Source organism: Podarcis vaucheri (assembly GCF_965113315.1).
Source record: "Podarcis vaucheri genome assembly, chromosome: 2".
In the NCBI taxonomy this organism is placed as follows: Eukaryota; Metazoa; Chordata; class Lepidosauria; order Squamata; family Lacertidae; genus Podarcis; species Podarcis vaucheri.
Window position 1 is genome coordinate 53,181,287 of NC_138760.1, and position 15,424 is coordinate 53,196,710.

The following is a 15,424-nucleotide window of genomic DNA, read 5'->3' on the forward strand; positions in this document are numbered from 1 at the left end:
GTCAGAACATCCTTGAAGATTGAGAGAAACGAATTAAAGTTGGCAGACACATTCAAGACACTTTTCTACATTTCAAAAATAAACTCTTGCACCCTTTTCCAAAGGAGGATATTGCATATGGATTATAACGTGTCACTGAAGAAAGACTGTTTGTAAACTTTGATTTTCCTATTTCATATTCAGGGATGGGAACCTATAGCTCTCCAGCTGTGGTTGGATTCCAATGCTCATCAGCCACAAACAGCTTGGCTAATGGTCAGAGAGAAGCGGCGCTGTAGTCCAACAACATTTAGAATGCCACAGTTTTCCTATCCCTGCCATACATTAAGTAACAGAACCTTTCATAATAAAACGGATTGGGATTTTCATAATGTGGATTGGGCTGGATCAACACTTTCACTTTCAACAAACCTAGTGAAATCAATGACACTTAAATTAGCCATTACTAACTGAAATATCATAAATTTCAAAGGATTTACTTAAAGTATGACCAAATTTAGATCAAAGCCAGTGGAATTCTGCTTAGAATACTCTTAAAAGCACTTTACATCCACTTTAAAAATCTCAATGTACTTTAGAAATCAAAGTTTCTGATGTGAATTGATGTTTACTATCCATCAATTCGGAAACCTCTCAAAGCTTCCAAATAAATAATAATGAACTGCACCTCCTCTAACTATTGGAAGAAAACCTAACAGTCTTGTACCTAGCAGAGTGTAACGGGGTGGGTGGGGTGGATATAGGACTTAAGGTTCTCTACTCAGTTTTCAGCTCCAAACTGATACATGTTTCAAATGATTAACAATTCACATTCAATAAACACTTTTGGGGCATTTCCATTTTGCAGGAGGGGGAAAAAGGATTCCTAAGGCTGCAATTCTATACTGTACACATATACCTGAAGTAGCAGCGCATCCAGTGGGACCGAGTGGCAGAGCAGTCCTCCTGACACTGTCGTCACTGAAGCTCATTTGGATGGGAATGGGGCAGAGCAGTGGTGAGGATGGAGGTGCACATGTGCGCTGGCAGAGTCAGTCAGATGCTCCTACCATTCTGCTTGTCAGCTTGGCCTTGCCATCACCCTGTCCCATCCTGATAAGCAGCAGCGACAGCACCAAAATGGCTCCGCTGGGGGATTCACACCACATTAAATTCACTGCCATCTTGCTCTTCACCTCCTGGTAAGTAGCAGCAACATGAATGGCTGGGGGGGGCAGGTGAGCAGCAGCACCCCACCCACTACTGACTTTAACCCTAATTTCAGATTTATTCATGTTTCTACATTTCCCTGGAAGCTGCTGCTATTGACTACAGAGGGAGGGAACATGGTGGTATTCTACATCTAACAGCAGCAATAGAGAGGACAGGATTTTCCATTCAGGAATTAGGGCTAGTGAAAGGAATAAAGCCAACCTTTCATAGTGCTCTAACCACAAGCCAAACTACTTCCCTCCCACAGCAGCTTTTAGGGAAATAAAAAGACATTGGGAAGTTTGATTATGCATCCCTGCCTCATCAGGATGTCAAGTATCCAGTATGTCTTGTACTGAATCAAACCATTGGTCCACCTCACACACAGTACTGCCTCCACTGACTGGCAGCAGCTCTCCAAACAAAGATCTCTTCTTACAGCCCTACCTTGAGATGCCAGGAATTAAATCTGGGGCCTTTTGTATGCAAAGCATGTGAGCTACCGCTGAGCTATGCGATACCCCACCCCTGCCATTGCAGGAAGCATAGGTTTTTAAATGTTTAAAACACAGACATAAAACCTGAGCAGTTAAGCTTCCTATTTTTTTCATCCCCTCCATCCCTCCTAAAAATTATTGCTTGAGGGTTTTTTCATTTTTGTTTTAATTTCCGCTAACGGATAGTCAGACATTTGAGATACAGACCACCCGCTTTACTTTTTCTTATATAGTCTGCATATATACAAAATGAGTACAACAGGAACACATAAATGTACAAATCCAACATCTCCCAAAATAAAACTGTAACTTAATCTGTTGTTCTGTTTTACACTATAATAAATTTGTTAGCTTTGAGGATGCCACAAGAGGCTGTTGTTGTTGTTTTAACTAAAATGTAATCTAGCTTTACTAATTGCCAACTGGCCTTGCATTTAGAAAGCTAATGTGTCAGAGAAACAGTTCTAGGCTAGACCTCTCCCTGCATACTGTCCCTTATACTTCTACTCTGTATACAGATCAATTCTAAGAAACATTCTATGGCCGGCATCGGTAGACTGCATGAGTTCATTGCTTATATGCATATGTAGTAAACAATTTCCCAACCATTTTGCCCCACCTTTATCAATTATGTCACAGAGCTATATTCCTAGAATCATTTCCACTTTGTTGAAAAAGGGGGTGCTGAGCAGACACAAATATTGCCTGAAAATCCTGCTCTCCCACTGAGTTTAAGTGAAGGGGTCACACTGGCATAATTCTGCAGCATCTTGCTGAACAGTATTAATAGCCTTTCACGATTGGTTCAGTCCATGGTTAAATTATATGTGTTCTGCTATTTTGGCCAACACTACATGTTGACCCTCCCCCCTCCCAACAATCCCCAGAGAACAGAGTAACTCAGTACAAAAGGTTTGCATTAAATGTAATGAAACAAATGACAAAATCAATAAACCAGGAACTATGAGGCTATCATAAAAATGATGTAAACCCAGAGTTCACAATGGTTATAGAGCTATTTAAAATTGTAATTAAAACCAGCACAATTTTTTTCCTAGGATAAAAGCCTCCTTGACAGCCCCAAATATATGCTACAGGAAATCTTCAACAAATATATCCGAAGTTGGCATGAAGTCAGCATAAATTAGTCAAGGATCACCTCTAAGTGTACATTTTATTCTAACCCAACAGAGAATGTTGGATTTTACATGATTTTTGAATCGCACTGCCATCTATTTAGCAAAGCTACACAGCTACACAACATACGGCACAGACCAAATTAATTTAGTTAAATGTTCCAATCAAGTGCCTGACAAGGAGATTTTGTTTAATATCAATGGCAGTAAATTTTGCTAAAGGTCAGCTTTAACCTCTTGTATTTATCTATCCTTACTATTCAACCTTTGACTTCTTTTGCTGCCCAGTTTTGGTGTAACTGAATGAAACAATAAACACAGTCATGCAACATTTAGTCATATGAATTATACTTAGTTGTGGAAACTATTCCTCTGAGCTAAAGTGACATTTTTCAGGCAAAATTCCATTATAAACATTTGACTCCAGCATCAAACAAGGAAGGTAAAGAATGTTCCATTCAAGGTCATAGTTGAGCAGGTTAACATAACTGATGACAACAACTCAACAATAGCCAATGACCTTACAAAACCTCCTCTTCCCATTCTCCAAGTATAAAACTGAGGTCAATACAGTTGCACTTAGGACACAAGGGAAAGCTGAGTATCAGTCCTGAGCACAAAAAGCTCTAATCATAGTTCTGCTAAAAAGAGAAATGTACCAAAATGTGTATATAACTCTGTAGTAAACATTTCCACAATGAGAATAAGTAACAGCAAAATCGGTTGAAGATAATTCTGTCGGCATACATAAGAAAGTTTCTTTAAACATAGGACATACCTGGATGAAATTGCTTAATTACACAAGCAATGTCAAACATAGCATGAAAAGAATTAAAATATACAGTGCAATTCTGTGAAGCAAGGCCCTTTCAGTTCAATTGGATTAACACACAGGTAAATAACACACAGATTAACACACAGTCTAAATAAAATTTTAAATTGTGACTGCTCCAATTATTTAGATTTGCTACTGATAAAATTTCACCTCTAATCTATACATGTTAGGATGTCCTACTCTATAGAGGGCAGTCCTTTATTTGACTGTGTTCACTTTTTGAAAGTATGTTTGATCCAAGTCTGCTTTAAAGAACCAGAAGGAAGGGTCATCAATACTTACCACCTGGACAGCAGAGGCCACCTATGGTGAGATGTTTCTATTTAAACTATAACAACAATTTCTAAATTTGGATTCATGCATAAAAATTAATATGCACAAATGTTATGCATATCATCTATGCCATTTCCCTCTTTTTTTGGTGATGCGTCTGTTCTTCTTTGGTGATGTGTAAATGGCAATCCTAATTATTTGTAGCTTTATTTTAATATCTTCAAAGTTATCATTTAACCCCTTATTGAACTGGTGTTTTGCTGGGATAAGAGTGACTGGGCAAAGACTAAGGCTAGTGCTGGAGTGGGGCAGGGTGACAAGCCTGGCTTTTAGAAGAAGAAGAAGAAGAGTTTGGATTTGATATCCCGCCTTTCACTCCCCTTCAGGAGTCTCAAAGCGGCTAACATTCTCCTTTCCCTTCCTCCCCCACAACAAACACTCTGTGAGGTGAGTGGGGCTGAGAGACTTCAGAGAAGTGTGACTGGCCCAAGGTCACCCAGCAGCTGCATGTGGAGGAGCAGACACACGAACCCGGTTCCCCAGATTACGTGACTACCGCTCTTAACCACTACACCACACTGACTCTCTTTAAGTGAATTGTTGCTGAAAGATCCACCCTGACTAGCAAAGCCTACACCGAGAAACAGAAAAGGGATGCAAATGTTTCTTCTGCCCAACATTCCAAAGCAATCTTTTAAGCATACTTCCATGGATCTCACTGACTGCACTCAGCTGCATAACTTTAATTGCAGGAAAGAGTTCCAGTTGCAGAGGCCAGAATTCTAGCCACTTTTTTGTACCAGGCACTGGAATCTACCGTAGGTCTGGATGGAAATCAAATTACATTCTCGGTTATTTAGTTTGCAAAATAAGAATATATTCTAATCTATTCTATATTCATTAGCATGTATAATATTATAGAATATATTATAGAATATTCATTAGAATATAGTCTTCTTCATGGTGATCCAACCTGTACCCTATCCTAGTTACTGCAATTAAGCCAAAAGGAATTGTTTTCACTTGGGGAATTATCTCCTCAGATTGCCACCATTAAGTACATATACAATGGGCAGGGCGCAATCTATGTGTCAATTAATTTCCCATGCATTTCTTCCTATAAGAGCTCATATGCAGAAAGGGCAAAGGTCACAAAATCTGGAGCCAATATGAGCCAAACTGTAGTTATGGGTCATGTCTGAATCAGGCTGGATCTTCATTAAGCAGCTATACTGCCTTTGTTAACAGATGAAGCCCAATCAGTGTCAGATCCATGAAGCAGTGACTGAATTTGAACCAAGGTCTGTAAGTGCTGCAAAGCAGAGTTGCTCTTGGTCCAAACTCTACTAATGCCTTGTCTTGATTCCACTCCTGTGCATAGACAGGCTTGATCATCTCCTTGCTCCCCTTCATTTTCCTCCGCCTACCCTTTGCTCTTAGTCTATCTGCAACCTTATAATATGCATCCTCCTGGAAACAAAAGAAAAAGATGAAGAAAATAGTGGTGCGTAAATGTAAACAATATGCTTTTACTGCACTTGTACGCACGGAGACTTTATTACAGTGAGGCATGGGAACTAAAGGGTTGCAGCAAAGGCTTTACAGAAAAGTAGAAGATATTTGGAAGAAGTGACATCACACAAGTGTTTTAAAAAGTATATCCAAGTATAAGGGGAAGAAAGGGGTGGAGTCATTTGAGGGAGCAGGAGAAGGCTGAGGGTAATAGAAGTGGATGAATGATGGTCATGGGCAGGGATGTAGTGGGATAAAATAGCAGGGAAATAAACAGAGAAAGGCAATGGTGACCTTTCTGCTGAATTGAGGAACATGTGGTCACACTGATGAGGGTGCTGAATGATCCTGGCAGCAGAATGCTGGATGGAAGCAAGGGAGCTGAGGTGACATAAAGGAAGAGCAGAGAGGAGAATATTGCAGTGGTCAAGGTGAGGGATGACCAGGGTGACAAAGATAAAGCACCATATTTCTGCAGTGCTGCAAAAGGAGACGCCATAGTCTTGGAAACTGGAAGAAGAAGAAGAAGAAGAAGAAGAAGAAGAAGAAGAAGAAGAAGAAGAAGAAGCAGCAGCAGCAGCAGCTTTATACCTGTACAACAAGGTATTGAAATACTTTATTGTCACTTGTACAACTTGTATACAGTGAGATTACACGAGCACCCCCCACTCAGCTCTCTTAGTCTTAATTCCCCTTGTTTACTGACGCACACACACCAAACCCGAAAGTCAGTTGCCCTGTTGTTATCTTTTCATTCAGCAGCCTAACAGCCCACTTATAGAAGCTGTTCTTTACCCTGTTGGTGCGACTAATCATTCTTCTATATCTTCTGCCTGAGGGCAGGAGATCAAGAAAGTGCCGGCCAGGGTGTGAATCATCCCTGAGAATTTTCCTCACTCTCCCGAGGCAACGTTCTTCCGCTATTTCATCCAGCAGATTCACGGGACAGCCTATAATATCTTGTGCTGTATTCAACACCCTCTGTAGGCACTTCCTATCAGATGATGTCCAACCACCGTACCACACCGTGATGCAGTATGAAAGGACACTTTCTATTGTTAACCTATAGAAGGAGATCATCAAATGTTGATTGACATCGTTCTTCCGCAATACTCTGAGGAGATGGAGTCTCTGTTGGTGACATTTTCAGTGGATATGAGGCAAAATGGGGTTGGGAGAAAATATTATAATTTTAGGGTCTGACATGTTGATTTTGTGAACAGTGAAGCATTACACTGGAAATATCCAACCAAGTCATTTGGAAAGTTTGGACAAAAAGAGGGAGAAAATACTCAGTAGAGAGGTAGAACTGGATGACATCTATGTATAGATTGTCTGGAAAGTCATGGGATTTGATGAGGTCACTGAGGGATAACATGTAGACAAAGAACTGCAGAAAGCCAATAACAAGTTATTGAAAAACACCAATAAACAGAGGGAAAGTCGTGGAAGATTTCCCTAATAATAATAATAATAATAATAATAATAATAATAATAGAAGGGATGCCTGGATTGGTAGGGACTAGGGAGAGAACCAAATGAGGACAAAATCATGGAGACATATCATAAAGAAAGTAAAGTAATATAAAATGATCCATTGTGCTGAAGGCCAAAGAGGTCAAGGAGTGTGCTCAGAAGGAGTAAGGCAGAAGAAGCCAACAACCACAAGTATGTCTGGGAGTGCCTAAGATGCTGTAGACTTATCTGTAATGCCAGCTCAAGGTTAGGTGCATTTTTATGTCTCCTGCTGGATAGCCAGAACCAGGTGTCACAGTTTGGAGTGACAGCTTCAGCAGTTCTAAGGTGAAGTTCCAATGGTACCCTTGAAGCTCTGGGCAGGGTTCAGGCTGGAGACTCCATAAAAATCACAGCTCAAATGCCATTTCAGCATTTTCAGAGTGAACCTTCAATATGAACTACAGCTCTTTCTCAGTATGTCTCTTCATTTAAAAGGACCCAGCCTGTTGAATCTGAAGTATCAGTGGACAAGGGCTGTGGTTTCACCATGGCTTCTGAGTTGGAGGCCAAAGACAATACAACTTCCTTGGACTGGAGAGGCATTGACACAACAGGCTCCACTAGAACCAGTGCCTCTGATTCAGTATGTACATCTGTGGCTGGGCAATTTCCTCTCTCTGGCTTCACTGCCTGAAGAGGTGGAGTCTGAGCCCATGGTTACAACTGTCATGCTTTTTATAATCTATCTATAACTGCTCAACTCTCTGTAGCCTCTCTTTATGTGAGTAGTTTTATGCTATCTCCAGTGGCTTCTCCAAGGTTTCCTGCCCCATAGGCTGCTGCTGTAAACCACTGACAAGGTTACTCTGTCAAGGGAAGAACATAGCTTCCTAGCCGCTTGAGTGAAGATTGCCCTTTTTAAAAAAACTTTCTTGTTAGGAGTATTACGGCATCCAAGAAGTTTATGATCAAATTCCTGAAATTTCTACTGCACATGCTGAGAACGGGGATGTTTCATTTCCAACAAAGATTTTCAGATGCAGCAGCAGCAAGGCAGCATCAGAAAAGGTAGTCTCAGCGTACAGATTATCACTGTTCTGGGTTCACTGAGGTATGAATCTTGGCCTTGCAGATGCATTGTTTAAAAGCACAGTATCATCATCCTTTGTGCTTCTTCTGACTAGATGTTTCACAATTCCAGAAATTGTGAACAGGAATCAAATGGGGATAAGATTTGGAGAGTGAGCGAGCAAGAGGACGCCATAATGCTGGAAACAAGCAGCAGAAGGCTTAAAGCAGTTTACAAAAGATTCTTGTAAGAAAAGTGTTTTAAAGTCAAGTATCAGGTGAGAAACAACTGAATGTCCCAGCTTGAAGTGTCTCCCACTGGTAGGTATAGACAGGGTCTCTGAGAGGAATTATCAGGGGGTACAAAGTTTCTTTTGTGCCCCTTCCATTCTCAATTAGTCATTCCGTTTCTACCCACTATAGGTTTATGCCATGAGGTGCAGCCTATAAAATCAAAAGGGATATGGAAGACAAGAGAGGGGTTGAGTGGAGCGTTCTGTTGATTCCCTGCATTTAAAGGCCTTATGCTCTCATACTCGTCCATGATAAATATAAATAAATATCAATAAATTAAAAGAGGATCAGAGATAAGAAAGAACATTTGATTTGAACCTCTTTGTTTATGCTACAATACAGAAGGAGAAAGAATTCACATTGGAACATCCTTTTATATTGCAATGCAGATCAGATCATCAGAAGACATTAATATTAGTATAAAAAAGGTAGATAAACTTACTACTTATTTTTTAAAAAGAGCTTTACTGACCTTTTGTATAACATTTGGAAACGGATAAGCAAGTCTGTACTCGGTTAACAATTTCAACAGATCTAATGGCTTTAACTGTACATTTACAAAATTAGCTTTATGTACTGAGGGTGAATGTTGCATTTCCCCCCCAAAATTATCACCACCAAGGTCAGCAGGATATTGCTATGATAAAGATAAAGCTTTTCTCTCCACATCACTTTCAGATATGGCAAGATATTTCCACAAGAAATCAGATATTTCTGCTAACTGCTTAACGGCATTGAAGTGGACAGTTAATCCTGTTACAACATTGTCTACTAAAATGTGAAGAACACACTTATGAAGTATCATCTGCGTCATTCATTTCTTCCAAGTTAGCCTCTGTCAGGTGTCACGCAGCCATGACCTCTTGACCTTAATTCCATCACATCTACAGGAGAGTTTTATTTCTATATTTTGGTTTGACACAACCAAATTGGCTTCATTCCACATTCATTTCCAGTTGTTTTGAAGTTTTATCTATGATTGCTACTTCAACATCCAGTGTGGTATCCCTAGCTTGGATGACCCTGTTGCAAATATCTATAACAGCTAATATTTTGTACCACACGGCTAACATTAACACAGACAAGAGATATTGCATAAAATAAAACAAAACACCATGGACTTCATTTCTTGTTTTGGCTGTCAAATTTAGTTCTAGGAGGTGTTTCAGTGCTCATTTAATGTCAGGCAAGTGAGCTGTAAAAGTCTTTACACATTCAACACTATATGCCCATCCAGTTTCAGACATACCATGAAGAGAACCAATACAGTTTTGTAGTAATTCCCACCACTTAGGGCTGCAACTGAACAGATGGGAAACAGTTTGAATTGTTCTGGGAAACGTTATTGCTTCAAGTATGTATTCAGCAGCCGCACTTCCACATAAGTTGAGTGTGTGACAACTGCAAGATAAAAAAACTGCTGTCGAATGTTGTTCTTATATTTTTGCAGGTGCACTGTTGTGTTTTTTCAGCCATATTTGTATAATAATAATAATAATGATGATGATAATAATAATAATTTATTTATACCCCACCCATCTGGCTGGGTTTCCTCAGCCATTATTATAGGCATGAACTCTTACAATCACTGAAAGGAATAGCATGTGCTTTCAGTGTATCAATTATCAACAAGCAATTTCTTGTTGCGACAATCTGCAAACTTAAAAAATCTTTATTGAATCTCAACCCTTGATTCTTTTAAAAGTACTTATCTCAAAATAAATGTTGCTTGTTCAATATGGGAAGAATCTGGTGTTGATGTCCCAGAACTCCTGTCCCAGAAAACAGGAGCCTTTCTAGTTCTCACCAAGCTAGGTAACATTCTCTGTGACTATTGCCTTTCTCATGCTTTGGGGTCATGTGGGGAAGTTTCTACCACTTCCCATTAGAATGCCAGGTTTCAGCAGATCCCAGTGCAGACACAGAAGTGCTAGTCTCTTGACTGTCTTGTGCCAAAATAATTGATATAGAAAGTACATAATGTAAAGCTTGTTTCTGTTAACTCCAGACAAGCCACTCTCTTACATATAGCTCTCATTAGTGCTATGAAACTTCAGTTTGCTTTCTGGGAAAACTTCATTGCAGTAACAGGAAGTACCCTTAAAACTGTTGTGGGGGGGGGGACCATATGTCTCGCCCTTGAAAGACTAACCAGAGTATCCCAATAGCTCCCTGCTGCCCCAAGATTCTCAAGCATTGCAATTAAAGGCTGAAAAATTGTAGAGTTTGAAGGGATCCCAAGGGTCATCTAGTCCACCCTCCTGCAATGCAGGAATCCTCAGTTGAAGCATCCATGACAGATGGTCATCCAACCTCTGTTTAAAAACCTCCAAGGAAGGAGAATCCACAACCCCCCAAGGGAGTCCATTTCACTGTCGAACAATTCTTACTGTCAGAAAGTTCTTTTTGGTGTTTAGTTGGAATCTCCTTTTTTGTCACTTGAAGCCACTGGGTCAGGTCCTACCCTTCGGAGCAGGAGAAAACAAGTTTACTCCATCTTCCATGTGACGGCCCTTAAGATATTTGAAGATGGCTATAATGTCTCCTCTTTTCGAGGCTAAACATACTCAGCTTCTTCAAACATTCAATTATTAGTTTGTAAAACTGTTACTTTGATTGTTTTATGTTCTAGAATATGCTTTTGAGACCAACATTAGAGGCCTGAAAACCTCTTTCCATTATAAGTGGATGAAGAAATTAAAAGTAAAAGATTGCAGTAAAATCTTATTTAGAAGATTGCTTTATGCAGAGGAGTCATCCTCAGACCAACATGAGGAACATGTATTTCAATCAATCATAGTTTTTAATGATGTAATTATGAAATAGGTGCTTTTAGTATTCATAATTAGGTGTTGAACAGATGGTGAAGGATGAGATTAATCCATTCATTAAATTAACTTATGCTAGAAGTAATTTTTCTTATAGGAAGTTTCAACTTGGTGACATAATTTTAATAGTACAGTAATAGGCCTAGCTATTGAATTGCTGTGAAAGTTAAAGTGACAGGCAAAGGGTTATTTCCTGAATTCATTAAGATCTACAACTGATTTAATACCACTAGAAGGAGTAACAGGCTTCTTTAACCTACAGTATTGCTTAAAACTAGGCAACGTATATGAGGTGACATATGTGACTTCTTTTAAAGCTTCCAGAAATCTGTCCTATGTTTCCATAAAGCACAGTTTCATTGTATATTGGAATCTGTGAACAATCTCCTCCCATAAATATCTGAGGGAGAACTCTACAGCACTTCAGAGACCCAGCTGCAGTAACTTGGCAAAAGAAAAAGGACACCCATTTGTGGCACCCAGATTGTACAACTGGCTCCTGAGGCAGGGTATGCCTAACCCCATCTCTGACTAGTGAAGAAAATTTAATTCCATCATGCTTTCAGTTAAATACTAACTTGTTCACAATGCTTTCACTACTGCTGTTATAACAATTTGCTGTTTGTTTTAATCGTAGTTACATTAGTCTTGTTTCTAAATTATGAACTGACTTTAACAGAGATAAGCTGTCATTATTAATAATGAATTCCACAATGCTCAAGGAATGTCAACATCATAATACACTAATTTATTCTGGGGAATAAAAAAAATTATTAAAGTATATTTGCAGTCTATAGTACGTTAAGAAATATTTTCACAAATTGGTATCCGGCACTAGATTTATTTTTAGCAACACATATATAAAACCGAAGTAGTATAGTGAAGACAGGAGTGCCTGGCGTGCTCTGGTCCATGGGGTCACGAAGAGTCGGACACAACTAAACAACTAAACAACAACAAGTACTATAGTTGAAAAATGCACTATTTTGGAACAAATAATCCCTGCTCTGAATTTTTTTTTTTAAATGAAAGGCATATTATAGATATAAAAAAAATGCCCTCCAATTTAAATTTGTGCATATATTAAAACTAAAAATACATAGAGAAGATTAGCATGTAAATTTAACATCAGGCACACAGAACATTTAAGAGATGGAATAATAAAAAAGAATCAACACCAGGAATTACCTGTATATGTCATAGTAAACCAGTTAAGAGTTGGAATGGAACTTTCCAGTTGACAATTTAGCTGTTTGCAAGTCACTCTAGCTCAGCAACAATGGTCTTTTGAAAAATGTGGAAAGTAATATTTGCCTACTTTTATGGGGCTATTGTAAAGACTACTAAAATAAAGTATTTGAATCATTTTGCAAATTTAGGAAATACTATTACAGCTATTACTATCTGAACAGAGGAGGGCAGCATACAGTTCACTAGGCTGAATTTGCAGTTCAGAGGACTTCTGCACTTATGGAATTATGAGTCAACTACATTATTCACTTATACCATCAAGTGATGTGATGTTCCACTAATAGTGCAATCCTATATATTTCTATTCAGAAGTAAGTCCTATTGAGTTCCATGGGACTTACTACCAGGTAAGTGAGTGTAGTACTGCAGCCCTTTGTTTTTCTGTAGCCACAGGATGAGCTAGCCCAAGACATCATAGTACCTCGGGTGGAAAATCCTAAAGGTTTCATTAAAATACTATATGTTCCAATTACAATAAACATACAATATTAAGCTAAACAAATTATCAGGCTGCTCCCTTTGATGAAACATCTGCTGTCTCAGGCAATTGACCTGTGAAAGACAATGGAATCTTGGAAGAGTGTGCTTATGTTTAATGCAAATGTGAGAGCATGGAAGTGGACCAGTGATTTCTAGGCATGGAAACCATTTCCATGTATGCCTCTGGTCCTCAAATACCTAAGAGCAGTAGCATATAATAATTCATATTCAGCCCAAGTTCTATTGTAGATGTGACTTACAAATTCTTCACATCAGTAATGCCTCGAAAAGCCTTTCTTGGGATGCCTTGAATCTGGTTTTCACTTAAGTCCCTAAAGAAAAGAAAATACACACTTATTAGGGACAAATAAACAAAACACACACAATGACATAGAGAAATGCTCACAGCTGTAGACAACTTAGAGATGGATAGAAATAGTTGCACATTTACTGTATTTCAGCAGGTTAAGTGTTGAAGTGATTGCTGGGAAGGCTTTAACATTTCCATGAACTGTGGATACTGTATATGGCTATTATGGGATGACATAGCTAAAGGAACTGCAGATTCTTATTCCTATGTGTTTGGATTAAATATTATACAAAATTTACCCTCACAGATGTTAAAAGCATTTTTTCAAATTTGTCTGTGCCTTTACAAGCCTTTTTTATTATTACAGATTAACGTTATCAAGGACGTGAACTGTAGGGGGAACACACCTGGGATAGCATAGAAAGACAACAAATACAACAGATAAAGTAATGTGTAGTGCAATCCTATAGATGTTTACTCTGAAGCAAGCCATACTGAGTTCAATTAGATTTGTTCCTCGATATATGTACATAGGACTTACTAAGAGAGCGTACTGTAGCCTTACAGAACAAATCTCTCAGTAACCCCTTGTCTCACTGCTCTTTGAGATACAATGAGTACAGAACAAAGTGGGATCAAAGTGATTAAAACTGTTTCAATAAATACAAATGAAGAGTCTTAGGAATTTCAGTATGTTCCAAGAAAAAAGAGAAAAGTATTAAGTATGAGAAAAGTAAATATCATGGAATTGTGGAGTTGGAAGGGACCCAAGGGTCATCCAGTCCAGCCCCCTGCAATGCAGGAATCTCAACTAAAGCATCCAAGACAGATGGCCAACCAACCTCTACTTAAAAACCTCCAAGGAAGGAGAGCCCACCACTTCTTGTGGGGGGTATGTTCCACGAATGAAAAGCTCTTACTGTCAGAAAGTTCTTTCTGATGTTTGGTTGGAATCTCCTTTCTTGTAACTTGAATCCATTTGTTCTGGTCCTAGCCTCCAGAGCAGGAGAAAATCCTCATGTGACAGCCCTTTAGATATCTGACGATGGCTATCATATCTCCTTTCAATCTCCTCTTTAATAAAATGTCAGCATTCCCCTCTACTTAATATTTGTGGCCTAATACATACATAAACTGTAGTTCATAAAAAGAACAAAACAGTTACCCAAGAGCATTGCAAAATTAAGCAAATTGCTCTTATTAACATCCAAAGGAAACCTTTGTTTTTAATAAAATAATTGGACAGCCTCTGGCTAATTAAACAATCTATGCCCTTTTAAACTCAGAGTATTATTGTTTTGTTTGTTATTATGTTATGTATTTTGTGCTTTTATATTGTACACTGGCCTATGATCTTCGGATGAAGGGTGGTATAGAAAAATTAATAATAAAAAATGGGATAGAGCATGGACTTTAAAGACACTAATAGCCGACCAAGCTTAGTAAACCGTTTTTTTAAGGGATGTACAAATTGTTCATCCTAAAGCCAGACTTTTCAACTGGGTAGTATTCATTATAATGCACCCCATGCAACCCACCCCCCCACCTTTAAAGTAAATGCTGCATTGTAAGGTGAACCTCCATCAAATTGATTTTATTGAAAAACAAGCATTGTGACTCTGAATGAGAGCACCACACAGAAAACCCACACTGACATCTTAGGTCAAGCTGTGTCACCCAGGGCTTTCTTCTGTTTTCCATCAGGATGATGGTCCATTCGACCCCCACCCTAAATGTCTTTGTCAGACTAATTCAATTTATGCTAGTCATCTAGTCTACACCAATTCCTCTCGGTAGCAAAATTGTTCTCTCAGACAGACACACAAATGGCCATGCAGAATACTATATTGTTTTCTAAAAGACATGTTTCACTTTCCAAAATTATGCAACAGTGACTAGTAAGGTATCTTCCTCTTCCATTCTTTCCCCTTCTGTTCTTCAGTGCTTAATACTGAAATATTAAATGCTTTGTGGAAGATCTTTATTCTGTGTTACAAAGGGAAATGTGGGGTGGGAGAAGTCAATTTTTAAAGACAAACATACACTACTATGGTATGATACATACTACTTAGAGAGAAATCAACTGGTTTAAAATAGAAACATCAATTGAGAGTTACCAATGATAACAAAATGAGATAAATAAAGCAAGCATTCACCCTAAGCAGAACACAAGAAAATCAAATTTGTCCTTGAAAAATGTGCATTTTATATTACTGCAAGCAGAGTGAAAAGGTAGCAAACTTGTGATTTAAAGCAATGTTTCTAGTATTCCAGCATACCAAGATAATTTA

The 15,424-nt window shown here is 38.7% G+C and overlaps 1 protein-coding gene across 2 annotated transcripts in view; it reads right to left on the bottom strand.

Moving 5' to 3' along the window:
- The window catches only part of SLIT3 (slit guidance ligand 3), a 413,252-nt gene that overhangs the window by 194,721 nt on the left and 203,107 nt on the right, over positions 1-15,424 (bottom strand). For both annotated transcript variants that reach the window (XM_082212998.1, XM_082212997.1), the window contains exon 5: positions 13,084-13,155. In XM_082212998.1, coding sequence (XP_082069124.1) covers positions 13,084-13,155 — 72 coding nt within the window. The remainder of the gene's footprint in view (positions 1-13,083; positions 13,156-15,424) is intronic.